This window comes from Balearica regulorum, chromosome 20 (genome assembly GCF_011004875.1).
Source record: "Balearica regulorum gibbericeps isolate bBalReg1 chromosome 20, bBalReg1.pri, whole genome shotgun sequence".
NCBI lineage: Eukaryota > Metazoa > Chordata > Aves > Gruiformes > Gruidae > Balearica > Balearica regulorum.
The window spans coordinates 5,765,988-5,785,503 of record NC_046203.1 but is presented as its reverse complement, the minus strand read 5'-3'; the positions used below and the strand labels follow the sequence as shown (position 1 = coordinate 5,785,503).

The following is a 19,516-nucleotide window of genomic DNA, read 5'->3' as shown; positions in this document are numbered from 1 at the left end:
ACATTCCCAGCAGCTTCCACAAGATGGACCTCGGAGCGAGAGGAGGTGCCAGGCAGGGGGACCCGTCCCATCCCATTCCGTCCCGTCCCGCCTGCTCTCGCCATGCCATCCAGAGGAGGCTCAGAGTCCGGCCAGGCGAGCCCCGGCATGGCACGGCCTCCCGGGCTCTGTCTGCTGGCCCTGCTGGGGCTGGGGCTGGGGGCGAGGGGCTCGCCCGCCTGCCAGGACCCCCAGGGCCAGCCCCGCCGCTGCATGCCCGTCTTTGAGAACGCTGCCTTTGGCCGGGCCGCCCAGGCCACCAACACGTGCGGTTCCCCCCCTGAGGACTACTGCCTGCAGATGGGCGCCCGCCACGCCAACGCCCTGTGCCACCGCTGCGACGCCAGCGACCCCCAGCACCACCACAACGCCTCCTTCCTCACCGACTTCCACAGCCAGGAGGAGAGCACTTGGTGGCAGAGCCAGTCCATGGCCTTCGGCATCCAGCACCCCAATTCCGTCAACATCACCCTCCACCTGGGTAAGTGCCGGCGGGAGCCCCCGCGGTGCCGGCAAGGGATGCCGGCGGTGGGTGCGTTGAGACCTGGGTGTGTGGCTGGGGATGTGGATGCTCCTGCACCCTGCAGCTCTTGGTGCTGCTTTTGGGTTAAAGACAGGACCTTCCCCAGGGCTTTTAGGGGGTGCAAGGAGAGGGATGTTCTCTGCGAAGTGCTGCGGGCAGACAACTGAAAGGACCTGGGGAGGGTCTGCCCCATCCCTCAGCTGAGCCCCCATCCCTTGCAGGGAGGGGATGTCAGCGGCCGTGCCCGTGCCGCTTCCCTGCCAGCAGTGCCTGGGGTGCCTCCTCTCCCGTTCACCCGAGGCTGCTTTTTACCGATTATGCAAGTTTGCGGAGCAGGAGGCAGGCGAGTCCCTACGCCCGGCCACCCGCCGGGAGAGCCTTACCCACTTGGGGGGAGCACCGTGGGTGCCAAGCCCGTTCCGTTTTGCCCTCGTGCATTGCTGAGGACACCTGGTATGTCTCGGGGGGGGCAGGGGGGAGAACTTTGCACACTGTGCAGCCCGGGCAGGTCTCCGTTGCTGCGATCTGACCCCTAAGTTTTAAATATTGTGCAAGCTGCCCACTTGGAGGGTACTTAAACCCATGGGGCATGCCTGGCATTTTAAAAAGGTTTTTTAACATTTTCCTGCCATCTAAACTATCCTGGTTATTGTCCAGCACTGTGAAATCTTCATTCCCTGCCATCTGCATGCCCAAGGGGGGGAGCAGAGGGGCTGTGGTCAGAGCCAGTAAGGGGATGGCTGAGCACCGATGTGGCACGGAGCCGTGCTGGTGGGACCTGGTGGGTGGTGTGGGGGTGATGGTGGAGGGTCTGTGCATGCCCAGCAGGGACACTGGAGCTGCCCGGCTGGGCGGAGGTCACCGCTTTCCCAGCCTTCTGCGAGCAGGTGGTCATCTGGTCCCCAGGCTGGGGCTGAGCTCCCCACCGGGCATGAGAAGCGATGCCAGAGGAGCCTGCCAGCCCCGCTCCCTGCTCCCGCTCCTGCCAGCCCCACGGGAGGGGATCTGCCGGCCCCTTGCCTGTCTAACGCAGGCTGTCACATCACCCCAAATTCCTTTGTATTTTACCTGGAGCGTAGACAACCCGAATGCAGCCTACACGGCTGAACAGGCCACCACCGGTTCCTCTGGTGGCCAATCCCCCCCCTGCTGCAGGTGACTTCCACCCTGGATTTTCTTCCTTTCAGCCCCCAGCACAGGAAGCTGGTGGTCATCCCCAGGGCAGCCAGGCGAGTTTGTGGCCACCAGTCCCAACCCAGCATGTGGATATGTGTGGGCTCCCAGCACCCTGACGTGTGCAGTGGCCCCTTGCCGCAGCCTGAGTTCCCCGAGCCTCGGGGCTTGCTTCCCAATCTCTGCCTTTCTCCTGGCTCTTCCCCAGCTCCTCTGCAGACCCTGTTGGACTCCAGTTTCCAGTGGAATCTTGTCCAGTCCCTGTGACCGCCCTGCTGTGTCTGTCTCCCATTAACACATCCAAGGCCATAACGTTGCTCTGAGCTCATCTTCAGCCCTGGTCCCTGTGTCCCTTCCTGAGCTGGAGCATCGCCTGGCAAATGTACCCTTCTTCCTGCATGGCTCGTATATCTTGCCATGCTAAAAAGTGTCATTTTCGTGCCCAGCACATTGCTGTCTGACCTTTCCCATAGCTGCCGGGCCCTGGTATTGTCCCAGCTGCAGACTTTTTTATTGCTACCTTAATGCTTTCACTTGGGTTATGGAGAAAAAGCCCAACTGGCCTCTGCAGCCCCCAGGACACGGCCCAGGACAAGTCCTCGCTTGTGAGCTCCACCAACTAATTGGGTTTTTTAACCCATGTAGCACATCCCTACCAGCCTGCTCATCTTGCTCAGTCCCGAGTCAGACGTCTTGTAGTTTCTCCAGCGTGGTTACCTGGGTAGCTTATTAAATAAGATATTGAATGAGTTGGACAAGATCTGTGTTTACCTGCATGCTGTTGACTGGCGTTAATTAGATTATCATCCTTTAAATCTCTCTTCTCTGCGAGGTTTCAGCCATGCCGTTACAGTGCATTGGACTTGGAGCGGATCGATAATCCTGAGCGCCCATGGCCATTGCACTTACCCAGTCAGACGTCAGGGAGGAACCCAAAATATTGGTGGGCTTGCAAAGGCAACAGGCACCAGGGCTCCTCGGGTAGCTCTCCGAATGCCAGCAGCTCCTGTCAGACTGTTTAGATTCGACAGTATCTGCATCTGTGACTGATTTTCCTGTGGGATGCGAGCCTGCGGCAGACTCCCGGAGCTGAGGTCTGGGGCGGGGCAGAGGCAGCTGGGGACACACAGGTGATGTGACCGTCCTGCACACTCCTCTCTCCTCTCCTCAGCCTGGAACCCCCGGCACGGTACGAGCTGCGATTTGGGCTCTGCGGGGAGCGGGTGAACACTTTGTTCGAACAAAAGCAGAGCTGGGAGAGCATCCAGGGGTTCTGGTGCTGTCACCCTCAGCTGCCTGTGCACCCTCCCAGCATCCCAGTCCCGTGGCACGCCAGGCTTCGGGACACATCACACCTTCCCGAGCAGGAAAGGGAAGACAACCAGCCCGGGTTATTTTCTGTTTTTTTTTTTTTTTTTTACTAAGCAGAATTTGGTTGATTAAAACATCTGTCTGGGAAAAGCACACACTCCCTTGGGATGATTCCCCATGGCAGCGAGCCTCCTCCATCCCAAGCTGGAGGCACCATGCGGCTTCCCCAGCCCAGCCGCCCTCTCCCCTCACACGGGGCCGCTTGGGGCAGGGGCTGTTTATTGACAGGGTGCTGAGCTCCCTTCCTCTCCCAGAGGAAACTGCTCTGGGAGGCGATGGCCCCAACCTCACTGTTTTGGTAGACGTCCCCCCAGGGACTGTGCTGTCTGGGAACTGGCACCTATTCAGGCATCCCCCACCACGGGGTGCAGGGCAGGGGCACCCCCACTGCCACCAGCCCATCGGGGGTCCCGGGGAGAGGTGAATTTGGGGAGAGGCACAAGGGAGTGAGGCGGCAGTGGGACAGCCCAGTTGCAGCCCCTTCCTGGCCCTCGTCACGTCCGGGTGGGCTGTGAGCAGGTCTGTCCCACCATGGGTGCTCGGCTGCGTGCTCCCCGTGTTCCTGATGGGACACAGCTGCTTTTCACAGCGCTGCTAGCCAGGCTGCCTCGGCTGCCCCGCAGCAAAGTCACAGCACATATGCGACAGTATTCATATGGACCCAATTAAAGGCTTGTTTTCCTAGTCCCGGAATAACCCCTCTAACATTCCCAACTCATTATCTTTTCAAATAAAGCCAAAACCTTGCAGCTAATTGTTTTGCTCTGTCAGGAGCAGTGCTGTTATGGAGCAATCCAATCTTTGAGCTGGTCCTTCATCTCTGGCAATTAAGTGGTTCTGATGTTCACTTTGGTGTTTTCTTTCCCCCTTTTTGCTAATTCTTTCAAGCACTTTCAGAGCTGTGCCAGCCACCCCGGGGACTGGTGGCCTCTCTTTGTCTTCATCCCGGAAAAGACGGCAGCGATGCCGGGTCCCTGCATGCAGCTCCCTGGGAAGGGACCGGCCTTGACCCTTTCCACCTCCCCCATCCCTGTGTGATCGTGGCCCCAGGGATGCTGCTCTTCCCCTCCCTGCTGCTGGTTAGAACCTGGCTTTGCAGCAGATCCTTGCCCGTGCAACCTGCCTGGTGCATCCGTGCAACAGGTGCACGGCTGCGGTGGGGCGAGAGCCAATTTGGGGCTTGATGAGGTTTGGGCTGCGGCAAGGAGGAGCTGGTTAAGGGCAGCTGGATGGTGGTTTCTCCTCTTTTAGCTGTGGCGGGGAGAGGGGGACAGTGGGAGCAGGGGGATGCTGGCAGCCGTGCAGGACAGGGCACCGGGATTCAGCCCTGGTGCAGGCTGTGCTGCCCATCGGGTGGCCGGGAAAGGGTGACGGTGTGGTGGGTCCATCCCCAGGCAAAGCCTACAGGATCACTTATGTACAGCTGAAGTTTCACACCAGTCGCCCCGAGAGCTTCACCACCTACAAGCGCAGCCACGCCGAGGGACCCTGGGTGTCCTTCCAGTACTACAGCGTGTCCTGAGAGAAGACCTACGGGAAGCGGCAGCGGCACTACCTGCGGCCGGGGGAGGACGAGCAGGTGGCTTTCTGCACCGACGAATTCAGAGATATCTCCCCACTGAGCGGGGGCAACGTGGCCTTCTCCACCCTCGAGGGACGGCCCAGCGCCTACAAATTCGATGGGAGCCCCACGCTGCAGGTGCCGTCAGGGCGGGAGGGGGGGTGGGTGCTTGGTTCCCCAGGACTGGGTGCAGTAATGCAGCCACTCAGGGTAAAAGTGCCTGCGATGCCCTGCACCCCCATAGGAAAAGGGGCAGGATGCATCCCAGCCAGGGTGGGGAGCTGGTGGCCCAGACCCCTTGCCAAGGCGCCTTCCCCGTGTCCCCCGCAGGAGTGGGTGACTGTCACCAACCTGCTCATCTCCTTGAACTGGCTCAACACGTTCGGGGACGACATCTTCAAGGACCCCAAGGTGCTGCAGTCGTACTACTACGCCATCTCCGACTTCTCCATTGGCGGCAGGTGAGGGGCAGCAGGGCTGGGGTGAGGGCAGGAGGGGGAGACCTTCCTGGGGCAGTGGGGCTCATGTTGCTTTTCCTGTGACCCTGCCTGGTTCCTGGCCACAGCAAAAGAGGGGTCCTGGGGTGCCAGCAGAGAGGTGTTCCGAGGCCACAGGGGCTGATGGAGGAGCTTGGAGTCGGCATGGCCCCAGCCTTAGGAGCCAGAGCAGCTGACGGTGGGATGGGGGAGCTGATGTGGGACAGAGATGTTGGTGGCACCCACTCGGTGCTGCCTGTGGGCTGTGCTGCACGTGCCCTTTCCCGGCTGGGAGGAGTGGGAAATCTCGTCATCCCGGGCAGCGGGGCTGGGTTGCTTCCAGCTGGCCAGCAGCTCCCGTTGCTGTCACCTCACCCCCTGGGCCCCAGCAGCTGGAGCTGGTTAGCATCTTGCACCGGCCACCCTCAGCGTGTGACCTCCCAGCTCACTGGGCCGGGAGCGCCTCAGGGACATGGCGAGTGGCCTCGATGCTGGCACAGCCCGAGCTGCTTTCGGCCCCGCTCCTCGCCCCACAGCCGCCCCAGGTGAGCCGGCCCGCCAGCAGGGCCGCACGCTGCACAGCCTGGGCACTGTCCTGTTGCCAGCTGCTGCCCACGCTGGTGCTCAGAGCAGCTTGTGCGCACGCTGGGGTCTCGCTGCAGGTGCAAATGCAACGGCCACGCCAGCGAGTGTGCACCGGATGAGGCTGGGCAGCTGGTCTGCGTGTGCCACCACAACACTGCTGGCACCGACTGCGAGCTCTGCCAGCCCTTCTACCAGGACCAGCCCTGGGCTCGTGGCACTGCCAAGACTGCCAACGAGTGTCTCCGTGAGTATCTCCCAGGCTGGCTCCATGGTCACGGTGATGGGCTGCACTGGTGCTGCATCGGCTCGTCCAGCAGCTCCTGCCCTTCCTGCATGGGAAGAAAGTGCCTCCTCCATTCTGTAAGGCTGCTCTGGGTCAGCAGGGAGGATTTGTACCCCAGCACCCTGAGGATTCCCCGACACTTCCTTACCCCATGAGTGCAGCTGTCTGCTCTGTGCATGGTGCTGCACCCATCTCTGCTCCCAATGGCAGAGGCATTGCCGAAAGCTCGTGTCGCTGAACCAAGCAGCACCTCTGGCTCACCCAACCCCACAGGAGGTTGCTTTAACCCCTGGGTGAGCCCTGTGCCCCCCAGGTGCCGACCGCCCCTCCTGCCTCCCTCCCCAGCTTGCAACTGCAGTGGCTGCTCAGACGAGTGCTTCTACAACTGGGAGCTGTACTGCCACAGCGGGCACAGGAGCGAGGGCCGCAACTGCCAGGACAACGCGGCCGGGCCCCACTGCGAGCGCTGCTGGCAGAACCACTACCGCTGGGAGCAGCGAGCAGCCTGCCAGCCCTGCCACTGCCACTCCGCAGGTACGTGAGGTGGTGCTGAGCCGGGCTCCAGCTGCAAAACCCCTGCCCCGGCTGGGGCTTGGCTGGGAGGGATGGTTTTGGTGGGTTCTCCCTTGCCCATGGTCTTCCCATCTCCTCCCCTGAGTCTCTCCCTGGCTGGGCAAGAGCCTCAGAGCTGGCCGGGGTCCCCACAGGCTCCCTACAGCCCCAGTGCGACAGCTCGGGTACCTGCCTCTGCAAAGCCAATGTGACGGGCTGGAAGTGCGAGTGCTGCAAGGGTGGCTACCACAGCCTCAGCGAAGGCGGCTGCAGGTGAGGAGGAACCCACCCGCTGGCAAGCGGGACGGGACAGGGGCTCACCTTGTGCCTTCATCTTGCCCCATCCAGACCCTGCGCCTGCGACCCAGTGGGCAGCGTGGGCACCTGCGACCCCAACACAGGGCATTGCACCTGCAAGGAGAGGGTGGAGGGGCACTTGTGCGACAGGTAAGCACCACGGTCCCAGGACAGGGATGCAACCATGGCCCCTTTCCAGGCTGGGCTCTGTGCCGGGGCTCGGTGGTCAGTGCAGGGCAGGCATCTTTACTCCCGCAGGGCATTGCTGCTTCCCCAGCCCCTGCACACAACCCTTCACAGCAGCTTTGCGATGGGAATCCTGCGGGGTCGCTCCCTGGCTGGCTGCTGAGGCCGCGGGGCTGCATCCCTCTGGACCACTGGGACTGGGCTCACTCAGAGCTGCCACCAGTGTCCCCTTGGGATGCTGCTGTGGTCCCCCATGGCTCTGCTGGCCCCATGCCATGTGCTCCTGTTTCCTCCCCGTGCCTAGGTGCCAGCTGGGCTGGTTTAACCTGCATCCCCACAACCCTGCCGGCTGCACCAGCTGCTTCTGCTACGGCCACTCTACTGCCTGCATGGCGGCAGATGGCTACGAGGTCACCCACATCCGCTCCGACCTCAGCCAAGGTACCCACCCCCGGCCCCAGGTGATACAGAGGGCACAATTGCACCAAGTCCAGCCAAAAAACTGGCAGATTGGGAAGGCTGGGGCTGAGCATCCCCCTTTGGGGCTGACTGGTGGTTGTGGTTGGAGGGAGTTTTCTCTGGCTTGCCCCTATTTTGCTGTTAAACCTCTGCTTTTGCCCCCCAGCTCTGTGGGGACAGGCTCTCCCTGGCTGCACATGGTGTCCCTCCACGCAGACCTGATCCCAAGGCTGTGTGTGGCTCAGCGAGGGCTGCGGGGCCGAGCACAGCAGTCCCACCACACCAGGGACTGCAGAAGCAATAAAAATCATCTCAGAAAGATAAAAACCAAAAGGATGGAGCCGGGTGGGAACTCTCCCATTTATTCCTTCCTGTCTCCATCCTCAGCTGGGATGAGGCAGGGCAGACGGGGGCTGGGGCAAACGCGATGGGGTGCTCTTGCCCAGCTGCAGCCAGGGCTGGATGCGTGCAGGATGTTTGGGGAAACCCTGCCATCTCCCACACAGCCCGACGTGTGCAGCCCTGGCCGCGGGCACACCGTGGCACCCACCGCAGCTCTCACTCGCCGGGACCCTTGCCTGCACCCCAGCAGGGTATGGGCACCCATCGCAGGCAGCCTGGCTCTCTGCCTCGCCTGTACCCCAACAGGATGCGTGCCAGCGAGCAGATGAATGCGAACACGTCAGGCGCGGGTTTATCCTGATTGCCTTTAAACCATGCTGCCAATTGCTGTACTGCTGTAATGTCTTCCGTGGCCTTGAAACGGAGCCAGGCTTTAAACCAAGTCTTTTTTTCACCCTTCATGCGGCCAATTTGGGGCTGCTCCTTTAGGGACAGGTTTGGCAGAGCCCTGGGCTGGGTTGCAAGAGGCTCAGCACAGCTGGGAAGCGCAGGGCAGGGTGCAGCCCCCCCCGCCCTCCTAAAGCCCTGCTCCCCAAAATGCTCCCCAATCCGCAGCTGAGCTGTATCAGCTGGAAGTTTCCTGTGCTGGGTGAAAGGGTCCCAGATTCGGGATGATTTGATAATCGAGCACAGCCCACTCAACAGCCAGGGAGGCATTTCCAAGTGTTCGTCCTGTGGACGCCCGGGGCTGGAAGAAATAACTAACCCTGGGGAGTGGCGCGGGGGGGGGGAGCGGGGAGTTTAACTGATTTCTAAAGGAAACCAACTCAATGCAATTACACCCCGTCTCTCCCTGGGCTTCCTGTGCTCTTCAGCCCACATTAACGGAACCACAGCACAGGCAGGGGGGCAAAAGTTTAAAGATAATAATTTCCTCCAAATCTAAGAAAATAAACAGATGGGGGGGTTGGCTAGGGCCACTCTCTGGTGCATGAGAGCACAGAGCCCGAGCAGAGCAGGGTGTTACAAAGTGCTGGCCCCTTACAAGTCCCTGGGGAGTCTCGGGAGGAGGGAAGAGCCCCTGAAAGCAGCACTCTGCTAGTGCTGGGCTGGGGGACTTGCTGCTTCCTTCACCCATGCACTGCTGCTGTGTGCCGTCACGCAGGGCTGGAGGGCTGGGCTGCCGTAGCTCCAGGCACCGCAGACCTGCCTCTGTGTTGGGCTGATGGGGAGATTGTCACCAAGTGGGATGGAGAGGAGCCGGTGGATTTTCTTGCACCAGGTATTGTGTGTGCTGGGTCCCTGGGGTCCTGGTCTGTCGTGGGGAACCCCCGCTGCTCTCATGGGACATCTCATTTCTAAGCTGGTGCAAGAAGTGCTGGGCTCCATCCCAAAGCTGAGCGTGTTTCAATAACACAAGGCAGTGTGGGGGATTGGGGGTGGTGAGCTGGGAACCCCGGGAGGGCATGTTGGAGCTGGCCCTGCTCTAGGAGTGTGACCATGGTTTCTGGTGATGCCGGTGGGAACAGAGCCACGTAGGGGTATATGTCCTACAGACTTTGGTCCTCTCTCCCCTCGCAGAGAAGTTTCTGCAGAACCAGCGTCTCAGTTACGGGCAGCTCCTGTCCCTGCTGCTGGGAGTGGAAGGGAATGGGATGGGGACGGAGACCGGGGTGCTCCTGCTCCGGGTCCAGCTGGTGCTGGAGGGCGAGGGGATGGAGATCACCATGTCCAGCAGCGAGACCCAGCCCCAGCACGGAAAGCAGGCTGTCACCTTCAGGTACCCGTCATGGCACTTTGGGGAATCTCGGCTGGGTTTGGGACACAGCGTGTCTGATCTTGCCCTGTGCTGTGGGGTTCAGCCCCGCTCCCTGCCCCCCTTGGGGATTTAACTGTGCCCCCATCACTGCGCCTGGGTCTCGAGCTGAGCTGTCCTGCGGTGGGTGGCTGTCAGGATGGCCCTGTCCATCCTCCCATGCTCCTTCTCCAACAGGCTGCATGAGGCAGAGGAGGGTGCGGAGGCCTTCGCTGTCGGCCTTCAGCTTTCCAGCGCCTGCTCTCCAACCTGACCGCCCTCCGCCTCCGCGTGAGCGAGGCCCCGTGGCAAGGTGGGTGGCTCCACGCAATGTCCCATGGGGACCGAGCTGGGATGGGGCTGGGGACATCGAAGCAGCGTCAGGCTCTCAGGGCCAAGAGGCATCGCAGGGGGAGTGTTGGGGCAGGGGCTGGCTCCTCTTGTGAACACCCCTGGGCTCTCCAGGTGGTATTTTGGGGTCTCCTACACCTGTCTGGAGCATTTCCAGGCAGGATGGAGAGAGCAGGACCAGGGGACCATCCCATCCTCACGCCGCTCTCCCCTCTCGCAGGCCGGCTGTCCTTGAGTGAGGTCCAGCTCACGTCTGCCCGCCCGGGGCCGGGGGCACGAGCGGGCTGGGTGGAGGAGTGCACGTGTCCCCCAGGCTACGCCGGGCAGTTCTGCCAGTCCTGCGCGCCCGGCTTCAAGCGGGAGATGCCCTTCGGCGGCCCCTTCGTCATCTGCGTGCCCTGCGCCTGCAATCGGCATGGGGATTGCCACCCCATCACAGGTGTGCACCCCCCGGCCCCCGCTCACCCTGTCGCTGCGGGAATGGGTGACAAATCCATGACTTTTAGGTTGTTTGTGAGAGATGCTGGAAACCTCCTGTGAGGTTGCGGTACCCAAAACTTGCAAGTTGAATTGCTTGGCTGGTTTTAGGGACTGCATTCGTACCACAGAGATAATTAGCAAACTGCAATAACGGTGGTAATTTATAAGAGGGGCATCTTTCATGGTACTTTGTGACCTTAAAGGAGAAGGAAGGAAGGGTGCTGGTTCTCAGAGGAGTGAGGAGGCAGGGGCCAGGGCAGGAGAGAGGCAGAGGGTTCCAGGATGGGTCTCAAGCACCATGGCTGCCCGAGGAGCGGAGCAGGACTGAGCACAGCCCTGGTGCCTGCAAAGTGGGGGTGAACCTCAGCAGAGAAACAAGTAAAAGAACAAGAAAATATAACGGTGCCAGGTGTGCGGGATGGCACTGCAGCAGGGACTATGGCTTGAAGGGAGGAAAAAGCAAAAGCAAAGTCTTCAGGGCAGCGTGGCTGTGCCTGGGGTGGTTCGCAGGGTGTTGGCTCTCCCCTCTCCCGCCAGGCAAAGTGTCCCAATGGCTTTTACTGGGGAAGAGGGGCGGGATTGCAAACCGCTGCCCTGGAGCTTGAGGTGGATGTGTGAAGCCAGCACCAGCCTCGCTGCTGTCAGCCCTGGGGAAAGGCAGATCAGGGCCATGAGGGGCTTGTGAGATGCTGCTTTGCTCCCCGTCCACCCCTGCAGAAAGCAGCAGCTCCGATCGGTGCTGAAAAGAGCTCGGAAATAAGATGATGCTTTTGGTATCCGGAGGGAGCCCCGGGTGTATGGTGAGGATGGCAAGGGCTGGAAGAGGCGTTGTGCTCAGCCACTGCCCCTGCCCTGCCAGAGGAAACACGGCAGCAGCTCCGCACACTCGACCTCATCTCACAGAGCCGGGGCTGGCACCGCCGACCGCACCATCCCCAGGGACGGGGCCAGGCTTTTGATGTCCCAGCCCAGGCGCTGCCAGCCCCAGCCAGCCCGCACACTTCCTTTCGTTTATTTTTCCACTCCTTCCTGCCACCCACTTTTCCTTTATTTGCCATCATCTGGCTTTGCCTGGATGTGGGGAAAATGGAAAAATACCCATTTCCTCCTGCACAACCCGCCTGGTATGACCTGACCCCACAAATCACAGGGAAAAATCCTCCCCCTGGCTCCTTTTCTCTCTCTCCAGACAAGCAGAGCATGTGCCAGGAGGTGGGGGGGTTCCTTGAGCATCCTTCCTCCTCCTCCTCTTCCCCCCAGCTGATTTCGGAAGGCAGTGACTCACCGGCTCGGCTCGCAAGGAGATGCTCGCTCCCCGCTGGGTGCCGGCCGGCTCTTGTGTTTTCCATGACAGGCTGGAAATGACGCGCCTGGTCGCTGAGAAATGTGTTGTCGATTATCGCAGGCGCCAACAGACTCAGTGCACGTTGATGGTGCTGCCTGCGTGCGCCAGCGCTGCCTGTCCCCGCACCACGGGGCAGCGTGGGGCTGGCGTTGGGGCCCCGGCATCCTTTCCAAAACCTCCTTCCTTGAGCAAGGACAGGACAGGCAGGGAAAATGTTCCGAGTCCCGGTTGGGGCTGTGCAATCCCAGCGTGATCCCTTGGCCGGAGCTGCACATCCCTCTCGGCACCCACGGTGTGCTGCGCGCGGCGCTTGGCTCCCCATCACTCCTGTGGTCCCCACTATTATTCGGGACTGGGTTTTTTGCAGACCCTCAGCTCTGTTTTCCTCCTCACAGGGCACTGCCAGTGCTTGCACAATACAGAAGGTCCCTCCTGTGAGCGCTGCAGCCCCGGGTTTTATGGCAACCCCTTCGCAGGGCGCTCCGATGACTGCAAGCCGTGCCCGTGCCCCGGCCGCTCGCCCTGCACCGAGGTGCCCGGCAGCAGGGAGGTGGTCTGCACCCACTGCCCCCCGGGACAGAGAGGTGAGGCTGGGGGTGGGCGGGCGAGGGAGCCGCAGGCAGCCCCGGCACAGCCGGACCCTCTCCACCTTTTCACCTTCCCCAGGAAAACGCTGCGAGCTCTGCGATGACGGGTTTTTCGGGGACCCCCTGGGGCAGAGGGGCCCCGTGCATCCCTGTGTCCCCTGCCAGTGTCACGGGAATGTGGATCTCAACGCTGTGGGAAACTGCGACCCCGTGTCCGGCCGGTGCCTGCGCTGCCTGTACAACACGACGGGCGAGCACTGTGAGATGTGTCGGCCGGGCTTCTATGGGGACGCGCTGGCTGCCAACCCTGCCGGGAAGTGTGCACGTATGTACGGCCCCAGGGGTTGGCCCTGCTCCCCTGGGTCCCACCATAGCCAAAATCCTCCCATCAGTGGAGGCAGAGGATGGAAGGGGAATGCCCAGCAGGTTTAGGGGCTGATGGATGGTCCAGGTTGGCCCCAAATGCTCAGGAACGGCCTTTGCTCCCTCTCTTCGCTGCTGTCCTTCCCTGGAGATACCCCAGTCTGCAGGGGCTCAGGCTCCTGGAGCCCTGTTTGATGGGGGGGATGCAGCCCTCCCCGTTGTGAGGGGCTCAGCCCCAGCGCCCCATTCCCGCTGCCCCAGCCCCCCATTCCCGCTGCCCCAGCCCCATGCCGGGATGTAAGCGGTATTTTGCCTCCCATAGCTTGTGATTGCAACCCCGACGGCTCAGTCCTGGAGCTGGAGGGCTGCGATCCCGGCACGGGCCAGTGCCACTGCCTCCCGCACGTGATGGGCAGAACCTGCGGGCTCTGCCAGCCTGGCTACTACGGCCTGCAGCCTGCCGTGGGGTGCAAGAGGTATGTGGGGCATGGCATGGGGCTGCGAGGGGACAGCGGTGGCTCTGCACCCCGGGCTCTGGTCTCTGCTTTTCGCATCCGTTGCTCACTCATCACCCTCCATCCCTCGGTGCCAGCTGCGAGTGCCACGCGACGGGGTCGCGGGACAGCGAGTGCCACGCGCTGACGGGGCAGTGCTCCTGCCAGGAGGGCGTCACGGGGAAGCAATGTGACCGATGCCACCACGGCTTCTTCGGCTTCTCTGCCAGGGGCTGCCGAGGTAATGGGGATGGGGACTGCGTCTCGGTCCCTAAACCGGGGCCAGCAGCCGCAGCGTGACGCCTTTCTGCCACTGTCGTAGCCTGCAACTGCTCCCCGCTGGGCTCCGTCACCCCGCAGTGCCACGAGAACAGCACTTGCCTCTGCCGCTCTGGCTTCGTGGGCTACAAATGTGACCGGTGCCAGGCCAACTTCTTCCCCGACCTGCCGAGCTCCGGCTGCCAGCAGTGTCCTGCCTGCTATGGGCTGGTGATGGATGAGGTACAGCCCGTGCCCTGCTGAGGTGGGTGCAGCACCCCGACCCCCGTGCTGCCTCGCTGTCCCCCCATGTCCCCGCACATCTCGCCCACAGGCCGACCAGCTGAAGGCCAGGCTGCAGGAGATGGAGGAATGGCTGCAAAAACCAGGCTGCGACGCCCGCCCAGGCCAGTCCCTCATGCTGGGAGACGTGCCCCGGGGAGACGGGCTGCCCGGCCCTCACCTCCCGCAAGGTACGGGGGATGCTTCTTCCCTCTACCATGGGGGGAGCCCCACATCACCCCTCCAGGGACCCTCTGCTCCCGCAGGGTGCTGTGATGTGCTGGGTGGGTGCAAGGAGGTCCCAGGTCGGTGCTGGGCTCAGCATGGGCGATGGGGTGACTGAGAAGGGGAGGACAGCCCGGGGGGGACATGCCTGTTTGTGTAGGACAGAGCATGCAGGGAGGTTCTGAAGCAGCCGGTGATGGGCATTACTGGGGGGCTGAGCACACACAGAGGGTCCTTTGGATGCTGCATCCCTGGGTCCCTCTGGAGCACCCGGGAGGGACTGCCTTCCCCTTTCGTTAGCAGGCAGGGGCTCAGAGCTCAGGCACGGGGCAGCCCCACAGGCAAGTGGGGAGCCCTGAGCACCTCTGTGGGCAACAGCAGCTGCTTGTGCTGCCCACAGGTGCCCAGGCCGCTCTCTCGGCGCAGGTGGGGTGGCTGGCAGAGGCACTGGGCACCGCACGGGGCCGTCTCAGCAACGCCAGCCAGGCCACCGGCTGCTCCAACCATGGACCCCCCAAGACCTGCGTCCTGCTGTCAGAGATCGGGGCCGTGCTGCAGTCGGTGCAGCAAGAGATCCTGCACGCTGCGGACACCCTGGCTACCACGGTGCGGGCTTCCACCAGCCCTGGGCTCCCAGGGAGGCTGGTGGCCATCCTGGGGGGCAGTGGGATGTGCAGGACTGGTGGGGTGGGATGTGTCCAACACCATGGGTGAGTGGGAAAGCCCAGGGTCCATGCGGGTATAGCCCTTCCTGCAGCTGAGTCAAGAGGAGCTATTTCCCTTGCTCGCTCCTGTTTGCAAACCTCCTCCAGCCCTTCAGGATGTTCTCGTTGGTGCTGGGCTGGTGGAGTCCAAGGGTCCCTGCTCCCCGATGGGGTCTCACTGCTGATGTTTGTGTTTCAAGGAGATTCCCCAGAAAATCCCTCAGCAGCCCACGAACTGGAGCCGCCGGGCGCTGGAGGCACGGGCGCTGGCTGAGAGGTGTGCCTGCACGTCTGATCCCGGCACGCACAGCAGAGGAGGCTGCCTGCCCGTCTGGGGCTGCAGGATGGCCGCTCCTTTCCCAGGAGGCCAATCCTCATATCATCTCTCTGGGTGTCCTTGTCCCTGCAGACACGAGGACGCCGCGGTGCAGGTGGAGGCGGTGGTTGGGAAAGCGCTGCGTGCCTCCAACGCCAGCTCCGAGCTCCTGCGGAGCCTGCTGGAGGAGAATGCGACGTGGGATGTCCAGCGTGAGCTGGAGGCTGGGTGAGGGGCTGGCAACAAGGTGGGGCTGGCAGCAAGGGAGGCCTGGCAAGGCACCACAGCCCCTTGCCTTGCTTCCAGCCAGGTCCCTGTTACAGGACTCGGTCGCAGTGATTTGGCAACTGCCCAACAAACAGGGACGTGCTGAGTCCCACCAAACTCATTGCACCATAGCGTTGCAAAGCAGAGAGCCAGGGCACTCCGTGCTGGGGTTGTGTCAGGGAAAGCCCCCAGCATTTCCCCCTACATCCGTGCCCAGGGCCAGGTCTCAAGCTGTCATGTCCATCCCTTGAGGGACCGGAGGGGCCTGGGTGACAGCGGCATCCTGTCCACGTAGGTATGAGGAGGTCCAGCGGGTGCAGGAGGAGCTGGGTGCTGGCACGGCAGAGGTGGCAGTGGAGGCCAGGAGAGCTTTCACTGCTGTGCAGCAAGCAAATGCAGACATGGCCAAGAAACTTCTGCAGGTGGCTGCACTGGGGCAGGTGAGCAGCGACCAAGCTAAGGCTCCTGCTTGCACCCCTACCCCCTGCTTTACCCGTTGGGCAGCGCTGCCTCCCGAGCTGGGAGATGCTCTCATGGAGCCTTTGGCATCCCTGACCCCACAGCAGGCGCTGCCGGCGCAGGCTGGAGCCCTGGCACAGGACCTGGCAGCGCTGGAGCCGGCAGCAGAGGCACAGGAGCTGTCAGCTCAGCAGGCCATCGAGGCGTCCCGTGCTCTGGCAGCTGAATTGCGCCAGGAGCTGCAGAGGACTCGTGGCTTCGAGCAGGTAAATGCTGCTCCCTTGCATGAGATGTTTCTGCAAAATAAGTGATGGGAACCCCCTGTTCCAACTGGAGCTGTGGGCATGCCAGGCACATCCCCCTCCTGCCTCCCACCCGGGGCACAGGGGGTTGGGTGAGCCCCAGCCCCACGGCTCCAGGGCCCGGAGGGACCATGCCTGCAGACAGGGGGTTGGGCGCAGATGCTTTGGGAGACATCTCCCCTTGGGGTCCTGGATCTCCCAAGGACCTTGCCTGTCAAGTGGGAGCAGGCTGGGTCCCACATTTCCCAGCTGGGTGCAGCTCTTTGCCTCCTCCCCAGCCTCACTCCTGCTCTCCTCTCCCCAGCTGCGGGACCGGGCTGGCTCTGCCCACAGCGTGGCCACCTCGGCCATCTCACATGGAAAAGCTGTGCTCTCCAACACAGAGTCCCTCCTGGCCAACTTGGAAGGTAAAAGGCACTGGCCAGAGCATCTCTGGTGACAGCTCGGCTCTCACCACGCTGGCTCTGGGTGCCAAGGGGAGAAAGGACCGGTTTGGTGACAGCCAGGTTGTTCCCGCAGGCATGAGGAAGGTGCTGGGGCATCGGAAGGGCCAGGCTGCTCTGAGTAGGAGGATGGCACTTGTGCAGGACAGGGTGATGGTGGATGCCAAGAGGAAGATTAAACAGGCAGAGAAGATGCTGGGAAGCTCCTTGTCCATCTCTACTGCAGCCCAGAGGACGGCCGGGGAGGCTGAGCAAATCTCCGGGGAGAGCGCCAAGGTCCGAGCGGAGGGATGTGGGGTGCGGGGAGCCTGCGCCGGGCTGTGGGGCACAGCTGGGCTGGCAGCCATCACAGGCAGAGCCCAGGCTGTTGCAGGTCCCAAATGCAGCTTCTGCTGCCCCTCCAGCACAGCCCACCCTTGTCTGCGAGCAGACTGGAGGGGTGGACCCGACCAGAGCCCCAGCCTGGGAGCCAGCCACAGTCCCCCCGCATGTCCTCAGGTGACTGTCCCCATCTCCATCCCTTTGCAGAGGGCACAGGCTGTGCTGGAGGAGAGCAAGCAGGCCCGCAAGCATGCCAGCCAGCTCGCCACGCGTGCCAACGAGACCCAGCGAGAGCTCTCCCGGCAAGAGCGTGTGGCTGAGAAGCTCAGGGAGGACCTGGAGGAAGCACACCAGGTGAGCTGGGTCCCCTTGGGCAGGTTGTGTCCTCCAGAGCCTGGAAGGGGCTTTGCCCACAGCACAAAGCATAGGGAGCAACCCAGCTTTTGGGCTCCACTGTATGGGGAATGCCTTGGGGACGTTGCTGGGATCCCCTCCCCTTTCCTGTCCAGCCAAGGGCCAATGGTGTTCCTGATCTGGGTGTCTGTCTGTGTTGGAAGGTGGGGACAGAGGTGAGCGAGATGGCAAAAAGTCTCCAGGAAGCCCGGGGCTCGCTCATCTCGGACATCGAGACCCTGAACGACCTGCTGAGCAGCCTAGGTGAGACCCAGGTGGGACCTCGTCCTAGGGTCCTGGGAAAGGGCCAGGCTGTTGGGGCCTGGGGCTATCCTGCTCGCTGGCGCTGGGTCTCCTGCTCACTGGCCATCTGGGCTGAGCTGGGTGCCCTTTGGGTGAGATCACTCATGTTCTTAACAAAGCTTCTTGAGGGATCACATCTCAAGGAAAGCCCTCGTGCAGAATGGGGCTTGCTGAATGTGTGTGTGCATGCCTGGTGCGGGGACACTGATCTTCCCTGGCATCTCCAGGAGGAGCAGGGCTGGGTCAAGGGCTCAGTCTCTTTGGAGCCAAGGGAGGTGCTGGGCTGGGTTCACTCCTTGTTGCTGGTTGGTTTTGCTCCAGTTCCTCCTGCTTTGATCATCTGGGTACATTTCTGAGCGCTCCAGGGCTTCTGCATCCAAGAGGTTTTGCAAAGTGGTGGAAATCATGACCCATCTGTAAGAGAGTGATGTGCCCAGGCCCTCCCTGGAGCCACAGTCCTATTTGCTTTATCTGTGATCGCTGGGAAGCTGCAATGGCTCCATGCCCCGCTGCACCCGCTCCCTCCACTTTGCCTGGTGCCAAGGGTCTGAGGCCCTGGAGCACACCCAGAGTCTCTCCTGCCTGACTCTGTCTCTCATCCATGTCTTCTCCCCTTGTCCAGGCAACCTGGAGCAAGCCACGCAGGTGGAGGCGGTGCTGAGCGCCGGGCAGCTGCAGCTGGAGCGGCTGTGGCTGCGCCTGGCTGCACCGGACGCCCTGGCCAGCCAGCTCAGCCTGCTGCGGCAGGAGGCAGCACGGCAGCGGGAGAAGATCCAGGCGTTCGAGAGCGACTTGGCCGAGATCCGAGCCGACAAGCAAAACCTGGAGGACATTTTGCGGAGCCTCCCCGAGGGCTGCTCGAAGTGGTAGTGACAGGTCCCTGGCCGCTGCCCCATCACCTCCATGTCCCACCCGCACAGGGAATGGCAGAGAGAAGGACACCCTGCGTTCACCAGCATCGATCCCTCCTGCTGCTCTTCGCGCTGCCCTCCGTACAATATTGCACCCCAGGTCCTTATCTGCACCAGTTCAGGGTCAGTGTCCCGAGCGCTCTGCGGCATGACTTCAGCCACCAGCTCTGTCCTCGAGCAGGGGGACAACCAGCTACCAGGGACCACAGACGTTTCTGTGCAGGAGACGGAGCCATCGCGGGGTTTGTCTCTCACCATGGAGTGAACAAAGAACCGTCACCACCAGGGAGGGACAGCTTATCAAGTGTGTAAAGTACCAAAGCTGTAACACACAGCAATCGCTCCTGCCCCAGGAGATGAGAGAGGCTGTTCCGTGCATGCTGGATGCTGGTCCTGCACAGCACCCCGTGGTGTGATGCTCACATGCTGTGGTCGCAGAGGGGCAGGGATGAATTGTGGGGAAGCCAGGCAGAGAGCTGCTCACCCGAGGGCACGCGGCTTGCCTGCTTCCCCGGGGGAAGGGAGCTTGCAGCAGGGAGGGCAAATCCGGGGCCAAGCAGGAGCAAAGCTGGACCCTTAACCAGCTCCTTGCAGGCAGGTGGGGCATCCTCTGCCTGCTGCAGGGAAAGAGCAGCTCTGCTCTTGCTGTTCCCCTGCTCCAGGGTAGCACAAGGTTGCCACTGCTCACATCTCCGGCCTTTGTGTCCTGTCCCAGCTCCGCTTGGCTGACTGGATGTCACCAGGTCTGGATATAAACCAGCTCAATTGCCGGCATTCCCAGGGGCTGGGTGGCACAGCAATGCACCGGGCAGGGAGGTGGGAGAGCTGACAGTTGCAGCTGCATCACCCCACAGCCCCGCATCAGCACCCACGCACCCTCCCCACTGAAAAGACCTCGAGCTGGTGGCACCAGGCTGTGCAGCCCGCGCGGGCTGGCCGGGGAGCAGCAGGACAGGGCCAGCTCCTGCCAGTGTCGCTCCCACTGGGCGGCAGAGGTCGGTGGCTGCATCGCCTTTAAAGAAAAGGCACGTGCGTTCACCCTGTGCGTTCACGCCGTGCTCCCATGCGGG

At 62.2% G+C, this 19,516-nt stretch overlaps 1 protein-coding gene across 1 annotated transcript; it reads left to right on the top strand.

Annotated features, from left to right (window-relative positions):
• The first annotated feature begins 87 nt into the window (after positions 1-87).
• Positions 88-18,823, top strand: LAMC3 (laminin subunit gamma 3). The gene is given in 29 exon segments (XM_075772415.1): positions 88-520; positions 4,501-4,805; positions 4,998-5,128; positions 5,806-5,972; positions 6,357-6,545; positions 6,719-6,836; positions 6,912-7,010; positions 7,351-7,487; positions 9,013-9,129; positions 9,429-9,627; positions 9,841-9,886; positions 9,889-9,955; positions 10,214-10,432; positions 12,214-12,402; positions 12,485-12,730; positions 13,091-13,244; positions 13,361-13,503; positions 13,585-13,763; positions 13,855-13,993; positions 14,428-14,633; positions 14,932-15,008; positions 15,141-15,275; positions 15,610-15,754; positions 15,878-16,039; positions 16,380-16,482; positions 16,595-16,794; positions 17,047-17,193; positions 17,397-17,496; positions 18,158-18,823. Coding segments are annotated over 29 exon segments (4,785 nt in total). The 5' UTR covers positions 88-102; the 3' UTR covers positions 18,406-18,823.
• The last annotated feature ends 693 nt before the right edge of the window (positions 18,824-19,516 follow it).